Source organism: Giraffa tippelskirchi, chromosome 7 (assembly GCF_054371585.1).
Source record: "Giraffa tippelskirchi isolate mGirTip1 chromosome 7, T2T-mGirTip1v1.2.pri, whole genome shotgun sequence".
In the NCBI taxonomy this organism is placed as follows: domain Eukaryota; kingdom Metazoa; phylum Chordata; class Mammalia; order Artiodactyla; family Giraffidae; genus Giraffa; species Giraffa tippelskirchi.
The window spans coordinates 149,702,092-149,723,815 of record NC_137281.1 but is presented as its reverse complement, the minus strand read 5'-3'; the positions used below and the strand labels follow the sequence as shown (position 1 = coordinate 149,723,815).

The following is a 21,724-nucleotide window of genomic DNA, read 5'->3' as shown; positions in this document are numbered from 1 at the left end:
TACTTCCAGAAATATTTACTGAAGTGTCCTCGGTAAAAGACCAGAAACAACCTAAATGACCATCAGTAACAGACTGGCACATCCTTATAACGGAATATTAGGCAGCCCTCAAAAACAAAGTAGTGCTCCCAGTTTTGACATGGATTTTCTGAGTAATATTGTTAAGTGAAGCAAGGAACAGAACTATGGGCATTATGCTATCATTATGCAAAGTGGGTTTGTGTGTTAGGAAGTGTGCATTTTACGTATGTATGTTTGCAAATGCATTAAACATGTTTGGAAGGAAACACAAGAAACTATAAAATGGCCACTGGGGAGAGGATTTGTAGAATTAATATTCAGGAGTGGAGAGAGACTGACTTTTCACTGTATCTTGTTGTACTGTTTTTTTGTTTTTTTTTTTTAAAGATGACTGAGTGTTAAGAGTTGATAGGGAAGATCTATATTTTTCTCCACGTTGCATGTATCCTCTATAAACACACAGTAAGAGAATGAAACACCCTAAAACATTTTAAAAAATTATGACTTTCTAAACCTCATATAACCTATGTAAAAGTAGGGATTAATCTTGTTCCCCAAATTAGAATTTCAAAGAGGTTTTGCTGTTGTTAAAGCTGAATCTTGATGCAGTGCCCTCAGAGGTCCTGGCCCTTTGATCTCTAGGCAATGCCACATCCATACCATAACAATAAACAGGGAAAACAGAGGGCAAAGGGGCTACAGCATCTGAGTACTGATTATGTAGACCGCTTTGCTATGTCCTTCACATTGTCTTACTCAAATTCTAAATCAGGACCTCGATTTAGGTTCCAATCCCACATCCACTACTTCCAAGCTGTGTGAACTTCAAAGTTATTTAACTGCCTTGGGTTTGCTTCCTCCTTTGAAAATGGGAACATAGGAATAGACTATTTCTTAAGGATGAAATGAGTTACTACATGGGAAGCACTTAGAAAGCCCACCGAGTATGGGCACAAACATCTCAGCTATTTTGAGGGTGGCTGTTAACTCCTTTGATCCTTTCTGCAGCCCTGAGAAAGTTGTCTTGACTTAAGTGCTAAAGTCTTACAACTCATCTCGGTGAGTTAATTGAGTGAGTCATCCCAGTATATATCATTTAATCCCAAACACCTAGTTGTAGAACTGCTTCTCTTCTCTCCCTCAACATGAGGAGAGACTCACACAAAGATGTATGCCTTTTCATATTGATTAACAACAAAGAATTGAAAAGGTCTCTCCTACCATACAACCTTCGCCATGGGTGAAATCATAGTAACACTGAAAACAGTAACAATACTAATATTTACTGAGCACCTCCTACCAGGCACTGTACTCAGGATCTGAAGTCTAGCATCCCATTAGATCCTGACAACACCCATTTGAGGTACCTACCATCATTCTCCCATTTTTACAGAGGAAGAAACAGACATGGACAGCAATTAAGGAACCAGCCCACGGGCACACAGCCAGTTAAGTGCCAGGGTAGGACTTGAACCCAGCGAGTTAGTTCCAGAGTCCATGTGCTTTGCCACCTGTGGATATTCAGCACAAGGTTGTACTACCAGCACCCATGAGCTCATCTTTAATAACACATTGAAAATCATGCATGTTCAACTTCCCAGTTCAAAAGCTAAATTTCTTCACTCTAGTGGACTGACCATGTGCAAAGGGAAAAAAAAACTGCAAGATTCTTAGGCAATCACTCAAGTGAGCGGGAAAAGAAATGAAAAATGTTTAATGGCTAGCAGCTTCTCCTTTCTAATCCCCAAACAACAACATGTGAGATCTCTCTGTCATAACCAAACTGCAGCTTTCTTTGCATTTGGGCTAAATACCTATGACCAGAGCTCTTGTAAAGGTTAATTATTAACGTAGAACAATAGGGCATCCCACAGGGACAGACTGAGGCTTGGCTCCATTGAACAATAAATGGAAAAAGAACTCAAACATCCCTATAGGAGGCAGAAGGATAAAAAGAAAAGGGCCTTTTAAGAGAATGCAGCATCCTATGAAGAGGAACTCTTCTGTGAGAAGGGTATAGAACCAAGACTGGGACAGTGAATAACTAGAATGCAGATTTCTGGAGACACAGACAGGAGAATCCCAGCTGGAAACTGGCCAGACAAAAACTTCTCTCAAGAGCTCTTTGAAAATGAACTCTCTAGCTACTCCATGGCCCTGAAATTACTTGTCTATTTATATGCAGTTTGCACACCTTTCCCACTGACAGTTGAATAACCTCTCTGAGTCCCATTGTATTCATTTCCAAAGGCAGGAGACTCAATAGCTGTTCCCCTTTTCCCCCCAGCCCTAGAGCAATTATCAAGATTAAATGGAATATTAAACCTGGTAGAACACAGAGAATCCTAAATGGTACGTAAACCTAGGAACACAATAGTATACCATGTTTTCCAGCAGTACTGGGGTACTATTGAAAATTGATAGGGGCCTGAACTGATGTTCTTCTGAGACTCTCCTACCAATAAGAAAGGGACAGGAGGGCAGGGGTCTTGTATCCCAGTGATATTCAATTAAGAAGCTCCATGGTTGGCATCTTCACCTCCCCCTCCAACCCCTGCCAACCTGCCCACTGCAAGATCACAGCATGGCCATGGCACAAGTGTAGCAGCACCTCGGGCAGGGTATGATGGCAAGAAACCCCACTGGGTGCCCTTACAAGGCAAACTAGTATCTAGCATAGTTACTGCTGTTCAGTCACTAAGTGGTGTCTGACTCTTTGTGACCCCATGGACTGTAGCACGCCAGGCTTCCCTGTCCTCCACTATCACCAGATGTTTGCTCAAGTTCTACTGAGTCAGTGATGACATCTAACCATCTTATCCTCTGCCAGCCCCTTCTTCTCCTGCCTTCAATCTTTCCCAGCATCAGGGTCTTTTCTAATGAGTTGGCTCTTCGCATCAGGTGGCCAAAGTATTAGAGCTTGAGCTTTAGCATCCGTCCTTCCAATGAATATCCAGGACTGATTTCCCTTAGGATTGACTGGTTGGATCTCCTTGTGGTCCAAGGGACCCTCAAGAGTCCTCTCCAGCAACACAATTCGAAAGCATTAATTTGGTATAGTATTTTCTGTAAATTCAGACTTTCATCTAAACGAAAAGCCCTGCCTGATGACCGAACTAGGAAAAGATGTGGCATGAGCACCTTGGTTGACAACTAGCCCCAAAGAGCAATGAGAGACAAAGTGGAAACAGCTCCCAATGGGAGATGTCACACAGCCTGGGATCACAGAGGCAGAGTTCCAAAGAGTGACAACTCCAACCTCGGGTTGATAAAAGCTGCTGTTTGGACTTGAAGCTTGTTCAGTTGTCAAGTCCTAAGGATCTCTCAAACCAGCCCCCTGCCCCTACTCCAGTAGTGCCAGACTGTCCACCATCATTTCTCCTCTGGATTTCTGCAACAGCTTTCTAATGGAACCCCCTGCTCCTTCCCCTCATGCTCTCCACAGTTCAACAGTGAATTTTCCGAAACCAATAAATATGATCAGGGCACTCCCTTTCTTAATAACCCTTAATGTAAACAAGGATGATCTGTCCCTGCCTCTCTCCCTACTCATTTCCCTTTCTTGCCCCCCATATCCTTTCATTCTCCAATCCAGACAGCTTAAAGCATCTTTAATTCTTTTAATGATCATCTTCTCTCCTGCGTGTGTGTGCATGTGAGTGTGTGTGTGTGCATGTTTGTGTGTGCATGTGCATGTGTGTGTTAGTCGCTCAGCTGTGTCCAACTCTCTGCAACCCCATGGACTGTAGCCTTCCAGTATTCTCTGTTCATGGGATTCTCCAGGCAAGAATACTGGAGTGAGTTGCTATTCCCTTCTCCAGGGGATCTGCAGAATCCAGTGATCCAACCAAGGTCTCCCACACTGCAGGCAGATTCTTTACCATCTGAGCCATTTGTTTCCTACTAAACACTTTTCTTGCTCCCATCTACATCCAGTACACACTCCTTCTCCTTCTGGTCTCAGTTTAGATGCTACTTTCTTGAGGAATCCTTTCTGACATGATACGTCCCACAATTCTGACAGTTTGGTGGATGTTTTCCTTCTGCACAGTATCTTTTAGCCTTTGACCATGCGTACGTATGTTTGTACAATTTTGAATCCTTTTAAAAGTGTTTTGATTTTGAATTATCAAATAAGATGTGCTTAGGACTTTTATCCGTATCTATCAGAGGACAGACAGAATGAAAACCACAATCATAGAAAACTAACCAAACTGATCACATGGATCACGGCCTTGTCTAACTCAATGAAATTATGGGCTATGCTGTGTTGGGCCACTCAAGCTGGACAGGTCATGGTAGAGAGTTCTGACAAAACATGGTCCACTGGAGAAGGGAATGGCAAACCACTTCAGTATTCTTGCCTTGAGAACCCCATGAACAGTATGATAAGGCAAAAAGATAGGACACTGAAAGATGGACTCCCCAGGTCAATAGGTGCCCAATATGCTACTGGAGATCAGTGGAGAAATAACTCCAGAAACAATAAAGAGACAGAGCCAAAGCAAAAACAATGCCCAGTTGTGGATGTGACTGATGATGGAAGCAAAGTCCAATGCTGTAAAGAACAGTATTGCACAGGAACCTGGAATCTTAGGTCCATGAATCAAGGTAAATGAGAAGTGGTCAAACACGAGATGGCAAGAGTGAACATTGACATTTCAGAAATCAGCAAAGTAAAATCGACTAGAAGGGGTGAATTTAATTCAGATGACCATTATATCTACTACTGTGGGCAAGAATCCTTCAGAAAAAAATAGAATAGCCATCATAGCCAACAAAAGAATCGAAAATGCAGTACTTGGGGGCAAACTCAAAAATGACAGAATGACCTCTGTTCGTTTCCAAGGCAAACCATTCAATATCACAATTATCCAAGTCTGTACCCCAACTTTGACTAATGACAAAGAAGCTGAAGTTGAAAGGTTCTATGATGACCTACAAGACCCTCTAGAACTAACATCAAAAAAAGATGTCATTTTCATCATACAGGACTGGAATGCAAAAGGAGGAAGTCAAGAGGTACCTGGAGTAACAGGAAATTTGGCCTTGGAGTACAAAATGAAGCAGGGCAAAGATTAACAGAGTTTTGCCAAGAGAACGTACTGGTCATGGCAAACACCCTCTTCCAACAACACAAGAGACAACTGTAAACATGGACATCACCAGATGGTCAATACTGAAATCAGATTGATTATGTTCTTTGCAGCCAAAGATGGAGAAGCTCTATACAGTCAGCAAAAACAAGACCGGGAGCTGACTGTGGCTCAGATCATGAACTCCTTTTTGCCAAATTCAGACTTAACTTGAGGAAAGTAGGGGAAACCACTAGACCATTCAGGTATGACCTAATTCAAATTCCTTACGATTATACAGTAGAAGTGACAAACAGATTCAAGGGATTAGATCTGATAGACAGAGTGCCTGAAGAACTATGGAGGTTCATGACATTGTACAGGAGGCAGAGATCAAGACCATCCCCAAGGAAAAGAAATGAAAAGGCAAAATTGTTGTCTGAGGAGGCCGGACAAATAGCTGAGAAAAGAAGAGAAGCAAAAAGCAAAGGAGACAAGGAAAGATACACCCATTTGAATGCAGAGTTCAAAAGAATAGCAAGGAGAGATAAGAAAGATTTCCTCAGTGATCAAAGAAAAGAAATAGAGGAAAAAATAGAATGAGAAAGACTCGCGGTCTCTTCAAGAAAATTAGAGATACCAAAGGAACATTTCATGCAAAGATGGGCACAATAAAGGAGAGAAATGGTATGGACCTAACAGAAGCAAAAGATATTAAGAAGAGGTGGCAAGAACACACAGAAGCACTATACAAAAAAGATCTTCACAACCCAGATAGTCACGATGGTGTGATCACTCACCTAGAGCCAGACATCCTGGAATGCAAAATCAAGTGGGCCTTAGGAAGCATCACTATGAACAAAGCTAGTGGAGGTGATGGAATTCCAGTTGATCTATTTCAAATCCTGGAAGATGATGCTGTGAAAGTGCTGCAATCTATATGCCAGCAAATTTGGAAAGCTCAGCAATGGCCACAGGACTGGAAAAGGTCCGTTTTCATTCCAATCCCAAAGAAAGGCAATGCCAAAGAATGTTCAAACTACCACACAACTGCACTCATCTCACACGCTAGCAAAGTAATTCTCAAAATTCTTCAAGTGAGGCTTCAGCAGTACATAAACTAAGAATTTGCAGATGTTCAAGCTGGATTGATAAAAGACAGAGGAACCAGAGATCAAATTGCCAACATCCACTGGATCATAGAAAAGGCAGTAGAATTCCAGAAAAACATCTATTTCTGTTTCATTGACTATGCCAAAGCCTTTGACTGTGTGGATCACAACAAAATGTGGAAAATTCTTAAAGAGATGGAAATACCAGACCATCTCGCCTGCCTCCTGAGAAACCTGCATGCAGGTCAAGAAGCAACAGTTAGAACCAGACATGGAATAACAGCTTGGTTCCAAATTGGGAAAGGAGTATGTCAAGGCTGTATACTGTTACTTTGCTTATTTAACTTATATGCAGTGTATATCATGCAAAATTCTAGGCTGGATGAAACACAAGCTGGAATCAAGATTGCTTGAAGAAATATCAATAACCTCAGGTATGCAGATGACACCACCCTTATGGCAGAAAGTGAAGAGGAACTAAAGAGCCTCTTGATGAAAGTGAAAAGAGGAGAGTGAAGAAGCTGGCTTAAAACTCAGTATTCAAAAAAGTAAGATCATGGCATCTGGTCACATTACTTCATGGTAAACAGACAGGGAAACAATGGAAACAGTGAGAGACTTTATATCCTTGGGCTCCAAAATCACTGAAGATGGTGACTGCAGCCATGAAATTAAAATACACTTGCTCCTTGGAAGAAAAGCTATGACTAACCTAGACAGTATATTAAAAAGCAGAGACATTACTTTGCTGACAGAGATCCATCTAGTCAAAGCTATGGTTTTTCCAGTGGTCATGTATAGAGGTGAGAGTTGGACTATAAAGAAAGCTGAGTGCCAAAGAATTGATGCTTTTGAACTGTGGTATTGGAGAAGACTCTTGAGAGTCCCTTGGACTGCAAAGAGATCCAACCAGTCAACCTAAGGGAAATCAGTCTGAATATTCATCGGAAGGAGTGATGCTGAAGCTGAAGCTCCAATAATTTGGCCATCTGATTAGAAGAGCTGACTCACTGGAAAAGACCTTAATGTTAGGAAAGACTGAGGGCAGGAGGAGAAGGAGACAACAGAGGATGAGACAGTTGGATGGCATCACTGACTCAGTGGATATGAGTTTGAGCAAGCTCCAGGAGTTGGTGATAGACAGGGAAGCCTGGCCTCCTGCAGTCTATGGGGTCACAAAGAGTTGGAGACGACTGAGCAACTGAACTGAACTCAGCTGAACTGGACTTGCAGCTCATGCTTAGAAGGTCAGATAGTAAAACAGCTGTGGACAGAATCTCAGGGTTAAGACACTGTCTCAGAACCACACCTCTTGTATGTCTCCTTAATCTTTGATACAGAGGCACACAGGAACATTATCAGGAGTAAGGCAAGCTATGATACCAGGAGCAATACAATAAAAACAGTCACCACTGATCAAGAGCCTATTATGTGCCAGACACTTTAAAAATGCTAATGTGCATGTTCCACATTAAGGAAGTGAAACAGGTAACACTAGACTCATTTTGCAGAAATGAGGTTCAGAGGGGATAGGCACTTGTCTAAGATCACACAGTCCCTTAAGGGCATAATCAGGACTTGAAATCAGATCTCTCTGACTGCATTGGGGCAAGGTCATGTTCCAGGGGTGGCCGTTTCTAAGCTCTCTGGTAGTGCAGGCTTACCCATAAAGCAGAAACTCCTTAAATCAGGCACTAAAAAACACACCCATTCCAGGCCCTCTCTGACTACTCTGGTTCTTGCTGATACCCACCATCTGATAAGCTTGGAATCCTTTCCTTGCCTGCCTATGACGGAGCTGTCTGCCTGACTGCCCAGACCATTGGCCTTGATTGGAAAAGAAACTGCTGTTCTTTTAAGATTTGTTTATTTTTGGCCATGCCGAGTCTTCATCGCTACACACGGGCTGTCTCCAGTTGTGGTGTGTGTGCGTCTCATTGCGGTGGCTTCTCTTGCTGTGGAGCATGGGCTCTAGGTACTCGGGCTTCAGTAGCCGTGGTGCACAGGCTTAGCTGCTCGCGGCATGTGGGATCTTCCTGAACCAGGGATCGAACCCATACCCCCTGCACTGGCACACAGATTCAGAACCACTGGACCACCAGGGAAGCCCTAGGAGAGGTTATTCTAATCTACATGATGTGCTTTTTAAACTCTTCCATGGTGCTTAAGGAATACGACAAGCCCAGGAGTGTGAATCTAAGGGGTAGCAGCTCATGGGAGTATTTAGAAGGTCAGATAGTAAAACAGTTGTGGATAGAAGCTCAGGGTTAAAGACACTCTCTGAGAACAATTGACTCATTTGAAAAGATCCTGATGCTGGGAAAGATTGAAGGCAGGAGGAGAAGGGGACGACAGAGGATGAGATGGTTGGATGGCATCACCGACTCAGTGGACATGGGATTGGGTAGACTCCAGAGGCTGGTGATGGACAGGGAGGCCTGGCATGCTGTGGTTCATGGGGTCACAAAGAGTCAGACACGACTGAGCAACTGAACTGAACTGAGAACAACACCTCTTGTATGTCTCCGTAATCTTTGATACAGAGGCACACAGGAACAATACCGGGAGTAAGACAAGCTATGATAGCAGGAGCAATACAGTAAGAGTCACCACCTATCAAGAGCTCATGGGAGTATTTTTCTCCCTCTTCTATCTTATTCCAGGACACTCTGGACACTGTTCTCAGCTTTCTGGGAATATATGTCCACATATTCTGCGGTAAATGCCACATTCCTATGCACTCCAGCAAGGGATCCAGAAGGAATCTGGGAGCGTGGGTTTGTGCCCCGCGGTGCCCAGATGGCCTTGTAGTTCTGTTTCTCCTGCCCAGGAAGAGCAGATTTACCTGGCCTTTCTTCTCTCTTGTTTTTGAAGTGCCTGTAATCCTCTGTGTGTCTACATATAGGGCGGTTTCAATAAAAACCACCAGGTCATCTTAAGGGCTGTGACTCACAGGCCCATGACTTGATAACAGAGCACCACTGTTCTGACCCAGGTCGGTGGAGGGTGTCTGAAGTCAGGACTCTGGGGGACATCCTCCGGAGTATGTGGGCCAGACGAAACAGAGCAGCGAAAAGCCAATGTCAGGGGCCTTGGGGTGGAACAGTGTTGACAACAAATCCCAGTAAAGCCTTTTGACTTTATACCTGAGTGCAGAGCAGTTTACATACGACCAGCAACAGACAAAGATTTATTCCCTACCCCCACCTAATCCTTTGACAATAGATAATAATGAAATGAGCTTTTTCTCTTCAGCTTTCAGGATGGTGCAGTTTCTAGATAAACCGGGGGGTAATCTTATTATTGTGTGACATTTCTACTCTGGGTCAATAAATAAGAAGCCCTGGGAAAGCACCTTGCTTCTGGGGCAGTCACAGAATCACTTATCCCACTTTCTCTCTATTACTTCCCCCTCCGCCCTTCAGGCAACTGATGACTCGGGTTGGTGGTGATTTTCTTTCCTAGGGAGTGTCTACTCAACTCATCTGTCACTCAAAACATTATTCAAGCTTGTGACCTTTCAGTAAGCACAGGTCTTACTGTTTTAAGTAAACCTCAAATATCTTATCAGAGAAACATGCCTTACAACTTTAAAAATCTGAACTGGCACCGAGTTGTAGAGGTGCCTAATAAATGCTCATATCTTCACTAATTCAGATGCTGGACTCAGGCAGCAGCGCAAGCTAGAGGTCAACGTCTCGGACTTCCTGCCTCAGTAAGTACAGTCTGGGTCCAGCTTCACCCCTGCCGGCTGTGTGACCTTGGACAATGGTTAACGTTCTTCACGTCGAAGACTTACAGGTAACACGTCTCATTTCACAGGGTTGTAAGAGACATGTGAGGTAATATGTCATAGCTACAAAGTGCTTTAGCAGTTTCTGGTGCTTCAGAAGCACTCATTAAATGGGAGTTATCACTTCTTAAGAAGTGAGAAGCCATAACTAGATCAACAGAGAGGACAGCCTGACATGGAGTCATTAGAAAGGGAAGATTCCACTACAATACTGTAAAGTAATTAGCCTCCAATTAAAACACATTAATTAACTAAAAAAAGAAAAGGGAAGATTTCCTCTGAGGGTAAGTCCTAAGCCACGTGTCTGCTGAAGAGTCTAAGGACAGACTCTGGATTTAACAAATTCTGAAGGTAGGATTAAAAAATTAAAAATTACAAAATCGGGACTTCCCTGGTGGCCCAGTGGTTAAGAATCTGCCTTACAATGCAGGTCTCTGGTCAGGGAACGAAGATCCCACAGGCCTTGGGACAACGAAGCCCCTGGGCTGCAAGCACTAAAGCTCATGTGCAAGGAGTCCACGCACAGCTAAAACCTGATGCAGCCAAATCAGAAAAAAAAAAAAAATTACATAGTTGCCTAGTGTGGAATTTATAAGACATGAAAACACCTAGTGGGATCTATTCTTTGTCTTTCACACACACCAGGCCCTTGTACAGATTTAGGATTCATGATCCTTAACGTCATTTTCTGCCGCAGTGTACCACTGACCAAATTCCAACAGTGAACTTCTAGCACAAATGGGGCAGCAGATGGTCCTCTTAGCTTCCAAAGCCAGAGAAGCTGATATTTGGCATGGCCGAGGCCACATCTGCACCCCTGGTCTGGCTAACAGCGGTCAGCAGACTCATTCGCCTGCCGAGTTGCAGCTGACACCCAGGCTGGGGCCCTGAGCCCCCGCTGCTGCACACCACAGACATCATTTCCAGGGTTGCTATTCTGCTCACAGCGCTCAGGGTCTGCCAAGGATAAAAACCGAGCCCCAGAAATAGAAAATGGGAACAGGGTTTCAGACTCGCAAGGCAAGAGCCAAGAAATATCTGAGTCCTGAGGCTCAAAGTAAAGGCCAAAAAGACTCCAGATAAAGTTGAAACCTGTAGGAGAAATACTGGCAATTAATTAAACTTGAGCTTTGACAGAACAACAAAATTCTGTAAGGCAATTATCCTTCAATTAAAAAATAAATACATTTAAAAAAATTTTTAAAAGGTTGGGTGAACATACTGTATATCACAGGGAACTCTCCTTAATGCACTGTGGTGACCTGAATGGGAAGGAAATCCAACAGGGAGGAAATATATGTGCATGTATGGCTGATCCATTCATTCATTTGTTGTGTTAGTACAGTAGAAACTGACACAATATGTAAAGCAACTACACTCCAATAGAGACGAATTTAAAAAATAAAACACCTTGGTGATCCAACACTCTGTGGGTCAAACAATACATACCTGAAAGCTGGATCTCAAAGACTACCAGTTTATAATCCCTGATCCATGGTTCCAAGCTGAGCGCCAAAGAATTGATGCTTCTGAACTGTGGTGTTGGAGAAGACTCTTGAGAGTCCCTTGGACTGCAAAGAGATCCAACCAGCCCATCCTAAAGGAGATCAGTCCTGAATATTCATTGGAAGGACTGATGCTGAAGCTGAAACTCCAATACTTTGGTCACCTGATGCAAAGAAACTGACTCATTTGAAAAGACCCTGATGCTGGGAAAGATTGAAGGCGGGAGGAGAAGGGGACAACAGAGGATGAGATGGCTAGATAGCATCACCAACTCTATGGACATGAGCTTGAGTAAACTCCAGGAGTTGGTGATGGACAGGGAGAGCTGGCATGCTGCAGTCCATGGGGTTGGAAAGAGTCAGACACAACTGAGTGACTGAACTGAACTGATGGTTCCATTTGCAAGAGAGTGGCAGGAAAAAATAAAAGGGACAGAAAACAAGCTGGAGTCATAGGAAGAATCCAGACAAACTTCAGTACTTAAATTGAATCAGCAAAGTGGGACAGAAAACAAGCTGGAGTCATAGGAAGAATCCAGACAAACTTCAGTACTTAAATTGAATCAGCAAAGTCCTCAGACCCTTCCTCATTTAAAAAAAAAAAAAAAAAAAAGCCCGATACAGAGAGAGGAGCACATGAGCAAGCACTGTGCACCAACCAGTTAGCCTGACCTTATAAACCCAGGGCCATGGGTGCCAGCCCAAGAGCCTCACTAATGACACAAGTCATCACCACTTAGGCTGAAGACTTAGGCAACCATTTATTCTCTTGATGGGTTCTTTAAGAGAAAGTGACGATCATGTAAGTCTGTGGTCAACTACAGATAGAAACACTAAGTTTAAGACTTCTAGTCTCTGGCATAGTGAAGGTCTCAATTTTATTCTTCAAGAAGGAGAACTTTCTTAGGGTGTAGAGCATGCAGGCTTCAGTAGTTGCAGTGCACAGGCTTGGTTGCCCCGTGGCGTGTGCAGTCATCCCAGACTAGGGATCAAACCTGTGTCCCCTGCATTGACAGGCAGATTCTTAACCATTGGACCACCAGGAAGTCTTAGGACTTTTATTCAGCTAAAAGGTTGATTAGGCACATATGTCTATGTGTTCCATAGAAAAGATTTTCAGCCAACCAAATCTGTGGGATATTTAGGATACCATAAAAGTCTATCTATCACAAGAAGTAAGATGTGCCAATTCAGGCTTTGTCATTCTTCCAGAGCCTTCTAAGATTTTGTTAAATTAATGAACCAAGAACTTGACAAAGCCAGACCATATACTTGGCATAACCAGTACCAGGCAAAGAAATAAGATGTGAATGTCCATGTATGGGCCATAGTTCTCCAAGAGAGGCCTTATCACTGATTAGTGAAAAGGTTTCTAGATAATTTAGAAAAGTTTTCCAGGCGACCCTTTAAGCCACCACTGGACAGAAAACTCTCCCATCTCTTTGCGCCATATTGGCAAATACACGTTTCTCTTCTTCCTTTCTGGAAGATGGCATTGCTAACTGGTCTAATTCTATTCTACTCCCTTTCTCATTGAACCCAGAAGAAGCCTCAGAATTCAAGGCAGTGCTCTATGAAGTTATCACCAGTTAAAGAGCTGAAACTTGAGGTGAATCTCCCTATACTCTACTGCTAAGTCGCTTCAGTCGTGTCCGACTCTGCACGACCCCATAGACGGCAGCCCACCAGGCTCCGCCGTCCCTGGGATTCTCCAGGCAAGAATACTGGAGTGGGTTGCCATTTCCTTCTCCAGTGCATGAAAGTGAAAAGTGAAAGTGAAGTCGCTCAGTCGTGTCTGACTCTTAGCGACCTCATGGACTGCAGCCTATCAGGCTCCTCCATCCATGGGATTTTCCAGGCAAGAGTACTGGAGTGGGGTGCCATTGCCTTCTCCGACCCTATACTCTGGTTACCCTCTAACATGAAAGCCAACATAACGTAAATGAAGACGATTAAGTCAACTTAAAGTAAGCTTCCCTGGTGGCTCAGATGGTAATGAATCTGCCTGCAATGCAGGAGACCTGGGTTCAATTCCTGGGTCGAGAAGATCCCCTGGAGAAGGGAACAGCAACCCACACCATTATTCCAGCCTGGGAAATCCCAGGGACAGAGGAGCCTGGGGGTCCAGGGGTCTAAAGAGTTGGAGTGACTAACACTTTGACTAATGTAAACTAAGAATATTGGAAACAAACAAAAAAAAATCCATGTAAATAAGTTAAATAACTTTAGCTCTAGACCATGGAAGACAAAGGTAACATGAAATATAATCTGATACAAAATGCTTAGAAATCTTGGAGGATGCTTTATATCAGAATAGGAGTGAGATATCTGTCACTCTAGTTAATGAGTGTGCCAGGGTCTGTAATCAGAAACTTGGCACAGATTGTATTTCTCTTCCCCCTGCTTTTTAGGAATGGCACTGGTATTTTCCTCTAGACATTATAAACAGACAGGCTGTGTGTTTTTGATGGGACAACTAATGGATCCCCAGTGTCTGCCACACAGTTGAGGCTCAACAAATGTAATACACTCTTAATTCTTGTACTGATATTTTCTTAAGTACTACACAGATCTACCCCATGAATGCCTACATTTCTTTCTGTCTTAGAATATTTGACGAGGGCACCAACCTGACTACAGTGAAAGTTATATGTCACAAAGAGGGGAACTAAGATCAGATGAGTAGGTGGTACTTCATTATGAAAAGCTCTAAAAATATAGTCATTATGCAGTTGGGGGAAAGGGAACCATTAGAGTAGAAAGGAAGCCTTTAGCACTTTAATTAGAAAGGTGACAAAATTTAAAAGGTGCCTTCCTGAATCACTAGGAATCTACTGTTATTTTTATTCCAAGGACTAGAAATGACTCTGATCATCTTACTGTTTTCTCTGGGGATAAAATGTCCTTTCCTGCTTGAAACTCTTCAATGGTTCTGTACCAACTTCAGAATCAAATGCAGACTTCTAAGCATTACATAAAAGTCTTCCTGATCTAGTCCATCTTCATCATCACCAACCTTGCCAAAGTTCTGCGGTTCTTCCAATAAACATCCCTGGCATAAGCCTCCCTAGATTCTCCATCTGAATAACAACTGCTCACATGAGAGGCACAGTTCGGGTATCACTTACTTCGGAAGCATTTCCCAACATTCTTGCCCATTCCACTTCCACTCACAGCTGATTCCCTTCCCTCTGCTCCCATAGCTCCATATTCTGCTATTACAGAATTTATCACCTGTGCTGTAATTGTCTGTCTATCCCCCGTAGACTGGGAGTTTCTCAGGTGGAAGACTCGGTGTTTTTCCTGTGTTTCCCAAGGTCTGTTCCAGTATTTTAGGAGGATGGGGAAGAATGGAGAGAAAGAAGGGCAAGGAAAATCAAAGTCTATATCCCAATGCCTCTAAGTCAAAGAGGACTGTAAGGCAAAAAGAAGCCTCTACATTCATTCTGCTTGACAATAAGTGAGGAGACAAGAACATAGAAAACTAAAGTATCACACAGTTAAAATGGTTCCACATCTGGTGGAACCATTGAATAATTAGTTGCTTTCCCTATTGTGTGTGCTTAGGAAATGTGCTTATATTTTAAGCTATAAATATGGAAAGTTCTGCACCCTAGAATGGCAGCTGTCATTAGTTTGTGTGTCTTGGCAGAACACTAAGAGAGGCAGCAGCAAAAAGACCAACTGCAAATTCTAGCAAGATGCTCTAGGAGATTGCCTGACGAAGCTCAGCACCAGAACTGCATCTCACTCTGCAGCCTGCTAAGAGATGACGGCTCACCTCTTTACGACCACGTAGCCTGGACTGTCAGAGAAAACAGATTTTGAAACAATACCAAAGAGCCCTTATCCCCTGAACCTAAAGACCAAAAAAAAAAAAAAAAAAACCAAGAATGAATCCCCAACAATAAAGCCTTTGACCATGGCTAGCAACTTCTGGCTGCTACCAACTATCCTGCAAGAATATAGATTGCAAGAGGAATGCCAAGTAGCTTTTGAAGAAAGTTTTATGAAAGGCCCAAAGGCAGACTACTATAAAGGACTCAATGAAACAGAACCTTGAAGAAGTCTAACACAGTTGGCTGGCAACAATAGCAGCATATCAGGAAAGCCACGAATTCCATGCAGCCCAGAAAAATGGAAACAGTGGGTTCAGAACCACGGATAGTGACAGACTAGTCCAAGAGGTGCTGACCAACACACGAGCTCCAGGAAGACCAACATGGCAAGTTCACACAGTGGCTTTGCAGTTCATTCTCTTATAATGTGAAGCCCATTCATTTGTATAAAGTACATATGGGCTTTACATAAGAGATGTATGGTTTCCTGATGGTCCCCCAGCTTTCTAAAAAGGGGCTCTGCTGCCAGAAGCAATTATCAACTGTTTCTCGCCTTGCCCGCTAAGCAGCTCTGCTACCAGTCTAATAAAGGCTCTAATCAGATGGCCTTTCAAAGTGGTCCAGAGGAGCCCCTCTGCAATCAGAAGGGGTGAGGAAAGTATAGGAAGAATATGCCAGGCTGGCAGGTGCCTGATAACAGAATCATTTCCAACTTTGTGCAACGGTAGCAAATAAGAGTTGGATTCAAACTGACAGTAATATAGACAGAAATGCTAGAACTCAAGTTGATTTTTTTTTCTAAACAGTTTTCTGTACCCTTTGTTAACGTCAAAATAAAGAGTTGTGGAAAAAATGAGGCAACCTCCTTTTGAGGGCACCCTTTCAAGGTGATGGCCCTTGGTCCCAGGATTTACATCTGTGACTTTACCTTTAGTAAATCTGCAGAGACCCACATAACCACTAGATGTCCCTTATGCCACATAAAACCAATCTGAAATGAATTTCACTACCAGTCACACAAATCACATTTAAAGAAAGCTTTTCTAAGTCTTGGATCTTAGGTATCAACTATAATTCCTATCACAACTCACTCCTCCTTAGTTATATTTTGTCCATTTCTACAGTATTTCAATACTTTCATAATGAGGTATTAAATTGCAGGCAGGTAATAGGGAACTATTATGAATTAAAATTCTTTTAGAGGTAGAAATGATAGAGAAATAGGCAGAGAGGAATATTTCAGGAAAGGAATATAGGGTGCCTAAAGGTACTCAAAGTTCATTATCACTTTTAGGAATCAAATAAGCTTCTATTTAAATGGAGTAACCCACAAACTCAGCTTAAATTCAGTTACCATACATTGGGATCTACATTCAATGAAACTAGGTATGGCAAAACATTTTAATTTCACATATCAAGTTTGATCAATTAAGAGAGGCTGCCTAGGACACAAAATGGGAAAGATTATTGGGCTGTGACCCATGGACAATGTCTAATATGGTTGTGAAAATGGGGAATGGTGACTCCCATGATGCTGCATTGGCAGAACCTGAATTAAACCCCCTAGCTCGAAGCCTCCCAGACTCAGAATGACTGTAGGCCATGGCAACAATGATGATAGGAGTAGTAGAAATACTAAAAGAAGCAACAGCTAACCTTAATGGAAGGCCTTCCATGGGACACATTTTGTTCTTAGTATCCTACACAAAATAATTTAATCCCCATATGGCAAATATCCAAACCAAGATACAACATTACTTTTGAGAGTAAGAGGACAATAATTCACCCGAACTACAGGTAACCCAGAATGTTCCAAGTCTACCTCTGGTGGATGGCCGCCCCGTTGGATCCTCATGACAATCTGAGGAATGAGACATAGCATAACTAGGGTACTGGCCTGCAAGCCTTGTAGCTGCCCAGCTTCCAGACCGAAGACAGAGCCCAGAGACAGCTACAGAAACATCACTTTATTGGACAGAGGATCTCACACATCTGCAGCAAAAGGTCCTGGAGCAACATCCCACTGGGTATGGCAGACAGCAGGTGGGACATGGCTGCCACCTTCCCTATTCAGGGGAGGAGGCGGCTGGGGAATTGACACCAGGTTGGCTCATCAATTACCAGGAAAACCAGGGCTGGGGCAGGGGGCAAGGATGCAGTTCCTGATTAAGCCCTATAATTAAGAGGATGGGATAGCCATGTGAGTGAAGCAGGGACAGGTCGAGCAGAAGATGTATAAGGAGCAAGAAAGTAACCATCTTGAGTTGCCTGACCACATATTCCACCCCTACATACCCTGCAGGACCCTTACAATCTTGGTCACCTCTCTTCTGCAATGCCCCTTGGGTCAGGTATGTTGAGGTGCCCTGTAACCAAAGACCACAAATGCAAGACAATAACAGCAGCTAAAGAGGAAGCCAGGTACTTATTGGGTCAATTTTTCATCAAAGTCCAGAAGAGGAAAACAACGGCATCTCACTGCAGACCCAGCCGTCAGACTCATTTCACAGTGAGGCCACCACTGTCACCCAGTCTGCAAACAGATAACCTCGGCTCAGACTAGAGATGAAATGGAAGTTTAACAGGCAAGTGGAAGTTAATGGTGTTTAACAGGCACAAAACAGGGACAGTTATGATCATTAAGCAAAATACAAGCCATGGCAGCACTCAGATAACACCGCCCCTACCTGAGGTCTCTGTCCTGGCCGGCACCCTCAGTCCCCACAGCTGATGCCAAGTACTGGAGAGGCGGTTTGACAGCAGCGCACAGGGTTAACATGACGGTACCTTCCTCCTGCAGAGGGCCCGGACTAATCATCTTAATGGTCTTGAGTGGGGCAGGCAGAAGGCAGGTGAAATCCAAGTTCTCTTCTATGCCTGTTCCCCACGAGGTGCAAACCCAAACCACCGGGGGCCTATCCTCCGGTCCCACGGCTTTTTATCATGTGATCCCCCAGGGGGGGTCCTGTGGCAAGGGCAAGCCTGAGTCACTGTCCTGACTGATAGTTGGCAGGGGTCCCTCCACGGTTAATGGTTGACCCCAGCTGGTTACCATGGCACAGACACTGGGATGACTGCTCCTGGGATGTTCAGTTACAGCAGCAGGGCTCCAGGCAGCCCCCTGGTCCTCGTGTTAAGAGAGTAGGTTCCCTGTCTCAACTGTTAAGGTAGTTTTTCATCCTTCCAATTAGCCGGAGATCAATGGGGCTGTGGACAGGTGGAAGTGCCAACATATATCAAATATATAATATATATAAATATGTAATATACATATATTATATATAAAATAATATAATAATATATAAAAATACCAGCCCACTCCTGAACTTCATGGCTGGTAAAGTGGATTCCTGGGCCACTATCCAATGTCCGTGGGGAGTCCTTATATGATACACAGCTGTTTCAGACCCTGAATAGTGATTTTCTGCGTTACTGGATGACCCAGGTAGACCATTTGTAAGGTCTTCCACCTGCTATAATGCTTTGCAGATGCGCGAGGCTGGTGCCCATCACACTGTATGTCAGCTCTGCCCACACCCATAGCTGCCCCATAGGCCCGAGGGTGCTTTTACCACTTTGCTGTTGCCACAGGCCCCAAGCAAGCCCTTCCGGGTAACGGGCCACGTCCAATTCACAAGTCTGTCCCCCCAGTTTATACCCCTAAAGCCTGTGTCTGTAACTGTCGAGGGGTCAGATAACACCTAAGTATTTGACAGATAATCTCAGTCCTTGAGGTTTTGTCTATGTTCACCAGCCACCCCCATGCAGTCAGATGAGCCAGGACCTTGGGGCTGCTACTTTTAAGCTAGAAAGAGACTCTGAGGTTTAACAGGATGCCACCAATATAACGGAAGAGAAAGACATCTCCTGTGGTGGTCAGCTGTCACAGGGCCCCACATGCTGGCGGACGGCCGCCTCAGGATTACCCCTGCCATTTCCCATTCCTGCCCTTATCTCTTGACAACGCAGCATTCACAGGCATTCCCTCAGCCTCCTGAAGCGCTCTTCACTTGTTGGGCGGCACCCCACAGGCCATCAAGCCTTGCAGCTGCCCAGCCTGGGGACCAAAGAAAGAGCCCGAAGACAGTGACAGAGACACCAAGGGTTTATTGGATGGGGCTGGGTCTTACCTGTCGCAGAAAACTTCCTGGAGCGACACACTCGCTGCGCGCAGGAGGCAGAACATGGCAGCCACCTTCCCTACTCAGGGGAGGAGGGGCTGCCATTTATAGGGGGAACTGACGTCAGGTTGGCTCATCAGAGTTTCCAGGGAAACCAGCAGCTGGGGCAGGGGCCAAACCTGCAGGCAGTTACTGATTAAGCCCTATCATTAAGAGGACTGGATAGTTCTGTGGGTGAAACAGGGCCGGGTTAAGCAGGAGATATACGGAGGGCAAGAGAACGGCCATCTTGAGCAGCCTGACCATACAAAGAGTTAGCGACATTTGCTGAAGTCAAACTACATGGGTTCAAACATTTGCTTTGCATTTGTCCTTGCATAACCTGGACAGGTTATTGCACCTCTGGGTACCTCAGCTTCCTCATCTTTGAATTGGGACGATGATAAGAATAGTATGATTATCTTATAGGATTGTTGTGAAGACTAGAAGATTAAGTACATGCACAGGGTTTAGACTAGCTTTTGGTAAATTTAAGTGTTGGCTACTATTATCTTCAGTTTACAGAAGAGAAAACAAGAACCAGAGATTTTAATATCTAAGGTCACAGAGCTATTACATAGTGGGGCCAGAATCAAATGCAAGTCTGGCTTAAGAACATGTGCTCAGTAACTATGACTACTAAGCCTCTACACAACAGAAGAAAACAAACAATGTTTCCATAAGATCTCTCCTATAATCCAGCTTCTCCAACTAGCTGGACCACAAGAGAGTCGCTGGAAATGGGAGGCTCTCCTGCCTGAGGTTTAGGGTAGCAGGTTACGGTCTGCTGCTGCTGCTTCTGCTGCTAAGTCGCTTCAGTCGTGTCTGACTCTGTGCGACCCCAGAGACGGCAGCCCACCAGGCTCCCTCGTCCCTGGGATTCTCCAGGCAAGAACACTGGAGAGGGTTGCCAGTTCCTTCTCCAATGCATGAAAGTGAAAAGTGAAAGTGAAGTCGCTCAGTCGTGTCCGACTCTTAGTGACCCCATGGACTGCAGCCTACAAGGCTCCTCCGTCCATGGGATTTTCCAGGCAAGGGTACTGGAGTGGGGTGCCATTATGGTCAAGTAGGTGCACTGAATGAAGCATGTTCAAGGCCCCCGTCAAAGCCCTGTGGAAGATTTCTCCTGGGGTCCATGCCCTCCATGGACCTCCTCTATATGCGAGAGGAGGAAAGGAAATGTGCAGGAGCCAGGGTGAGTCTGTTTCCCAAACTCCACTGCTGAAGTTTGCTAATTCAAAACTTAGTGAAGACCCTGCTCTGACTGTGTATGAGGGCCCATTCCAGAGCTCCTCTCTTTTGAACCAGTTTGAATTCCCCTCCCAGTGATCACCTGCATCCCCTGTGACCCTTGTCATGAGAAAGATGACAAAAGCAACTGCTGGACACAGAAGAGCAAGTGCCAGGCTAGCCAAGCACATCTGTTCCCGCAGAACTAGACCATGATCCATCCAAAATGGGGCTAGGTCATAGGACCTGGCCGCCACTGCTGACCTGACCAGGCCTCCAGCCAGCTCTTTGAGTACTTACTCAGCTCCTCAGTAAGTATTAATAGTTTATTTTCATAATGAGAATCAGGAACGTTACCCTAATCACCTGTACAGTGACATCAGACTGACCTAAATTAGCCCCTTCCTGACAGTACTCCCTGGCTTCCTTCATGTGGGCCCTCAGTTTGAAGCTGTTTACTCGTGAGGGATGTCTGTAAGCAAACCGAGATGCTAGAAGAATAAGCACTTGGAGTTTGCAAAGGGGGAAAAACGCCTGCCTCTGTAAAAGGCTGAAAATTGTTTTTTCTCCAAGATAACAGGTCCTATTTGCTAAAAACCTATAAAATACTACTTTATAGGAAAAGGGTCTTTGCAAATGTGATCAAGGCTCTTGACCTGAGATTATTCTGTACTATCCTGGTGGGCCCTAAATGCTATCACCTCTATCCTAGTAAGAAGAAGAGGGAGATTAGACATACAGAGAGAAGATAATGTAAAGGTGATGGCAGGGCTGGAGACATGCAGCCACAGGTCAAGGATTATCAGCAGCTACAAGAAACTGGAAGAGGCAGCAGGTTCTGCCCAACAGCTTCTGGGGCGGGGTCGTGGGAGGGGCTTGCTGACCTCTTGAATTCTCCCCAGTGAAACTGATTTCTGAACTTCTGACCTCCAAAACTATAAAAGAATAAACTGCTGCTGCTGTTTTAAGCCACTAGTTCATGATCCTTT

At 44.2% G+C, this 21,724-nt stretch overlaps 1 protein-coding gene across 4 annotated transcripts in view; it reads right to left on the bottom strand.

Annotated features, from left to right (window-relative positions):
* The window catches only part of NRXN3 (neurexin 3), a 1,799,700-nt gene that overhangs the window by 1,222,301 nt on the left and 555,675 nt on the right, over positions 1–21,724 (bottom strand). For 2 of the 4 annotated variants that reach the window (XM_081510571.1, XM_081510569.1), the window contains exon 1: positions 19,476–20,033. The exons of the other annotated variants lie outside the window; for them this stretch is intronic. In XM_081510571.1, coding sequence (XP_081366697.1) covers positions 19,476–19,571 — 96 coding nt within the window. In that variant the 5' untranslated portion in view covers positions 19,572–20,033. Of the gene's footprint in view, positions 1–19,475; positions 20,034–21,724 lie in introns of those variants that run through there. 4 annotated transcript variants of the gene reach the window in all.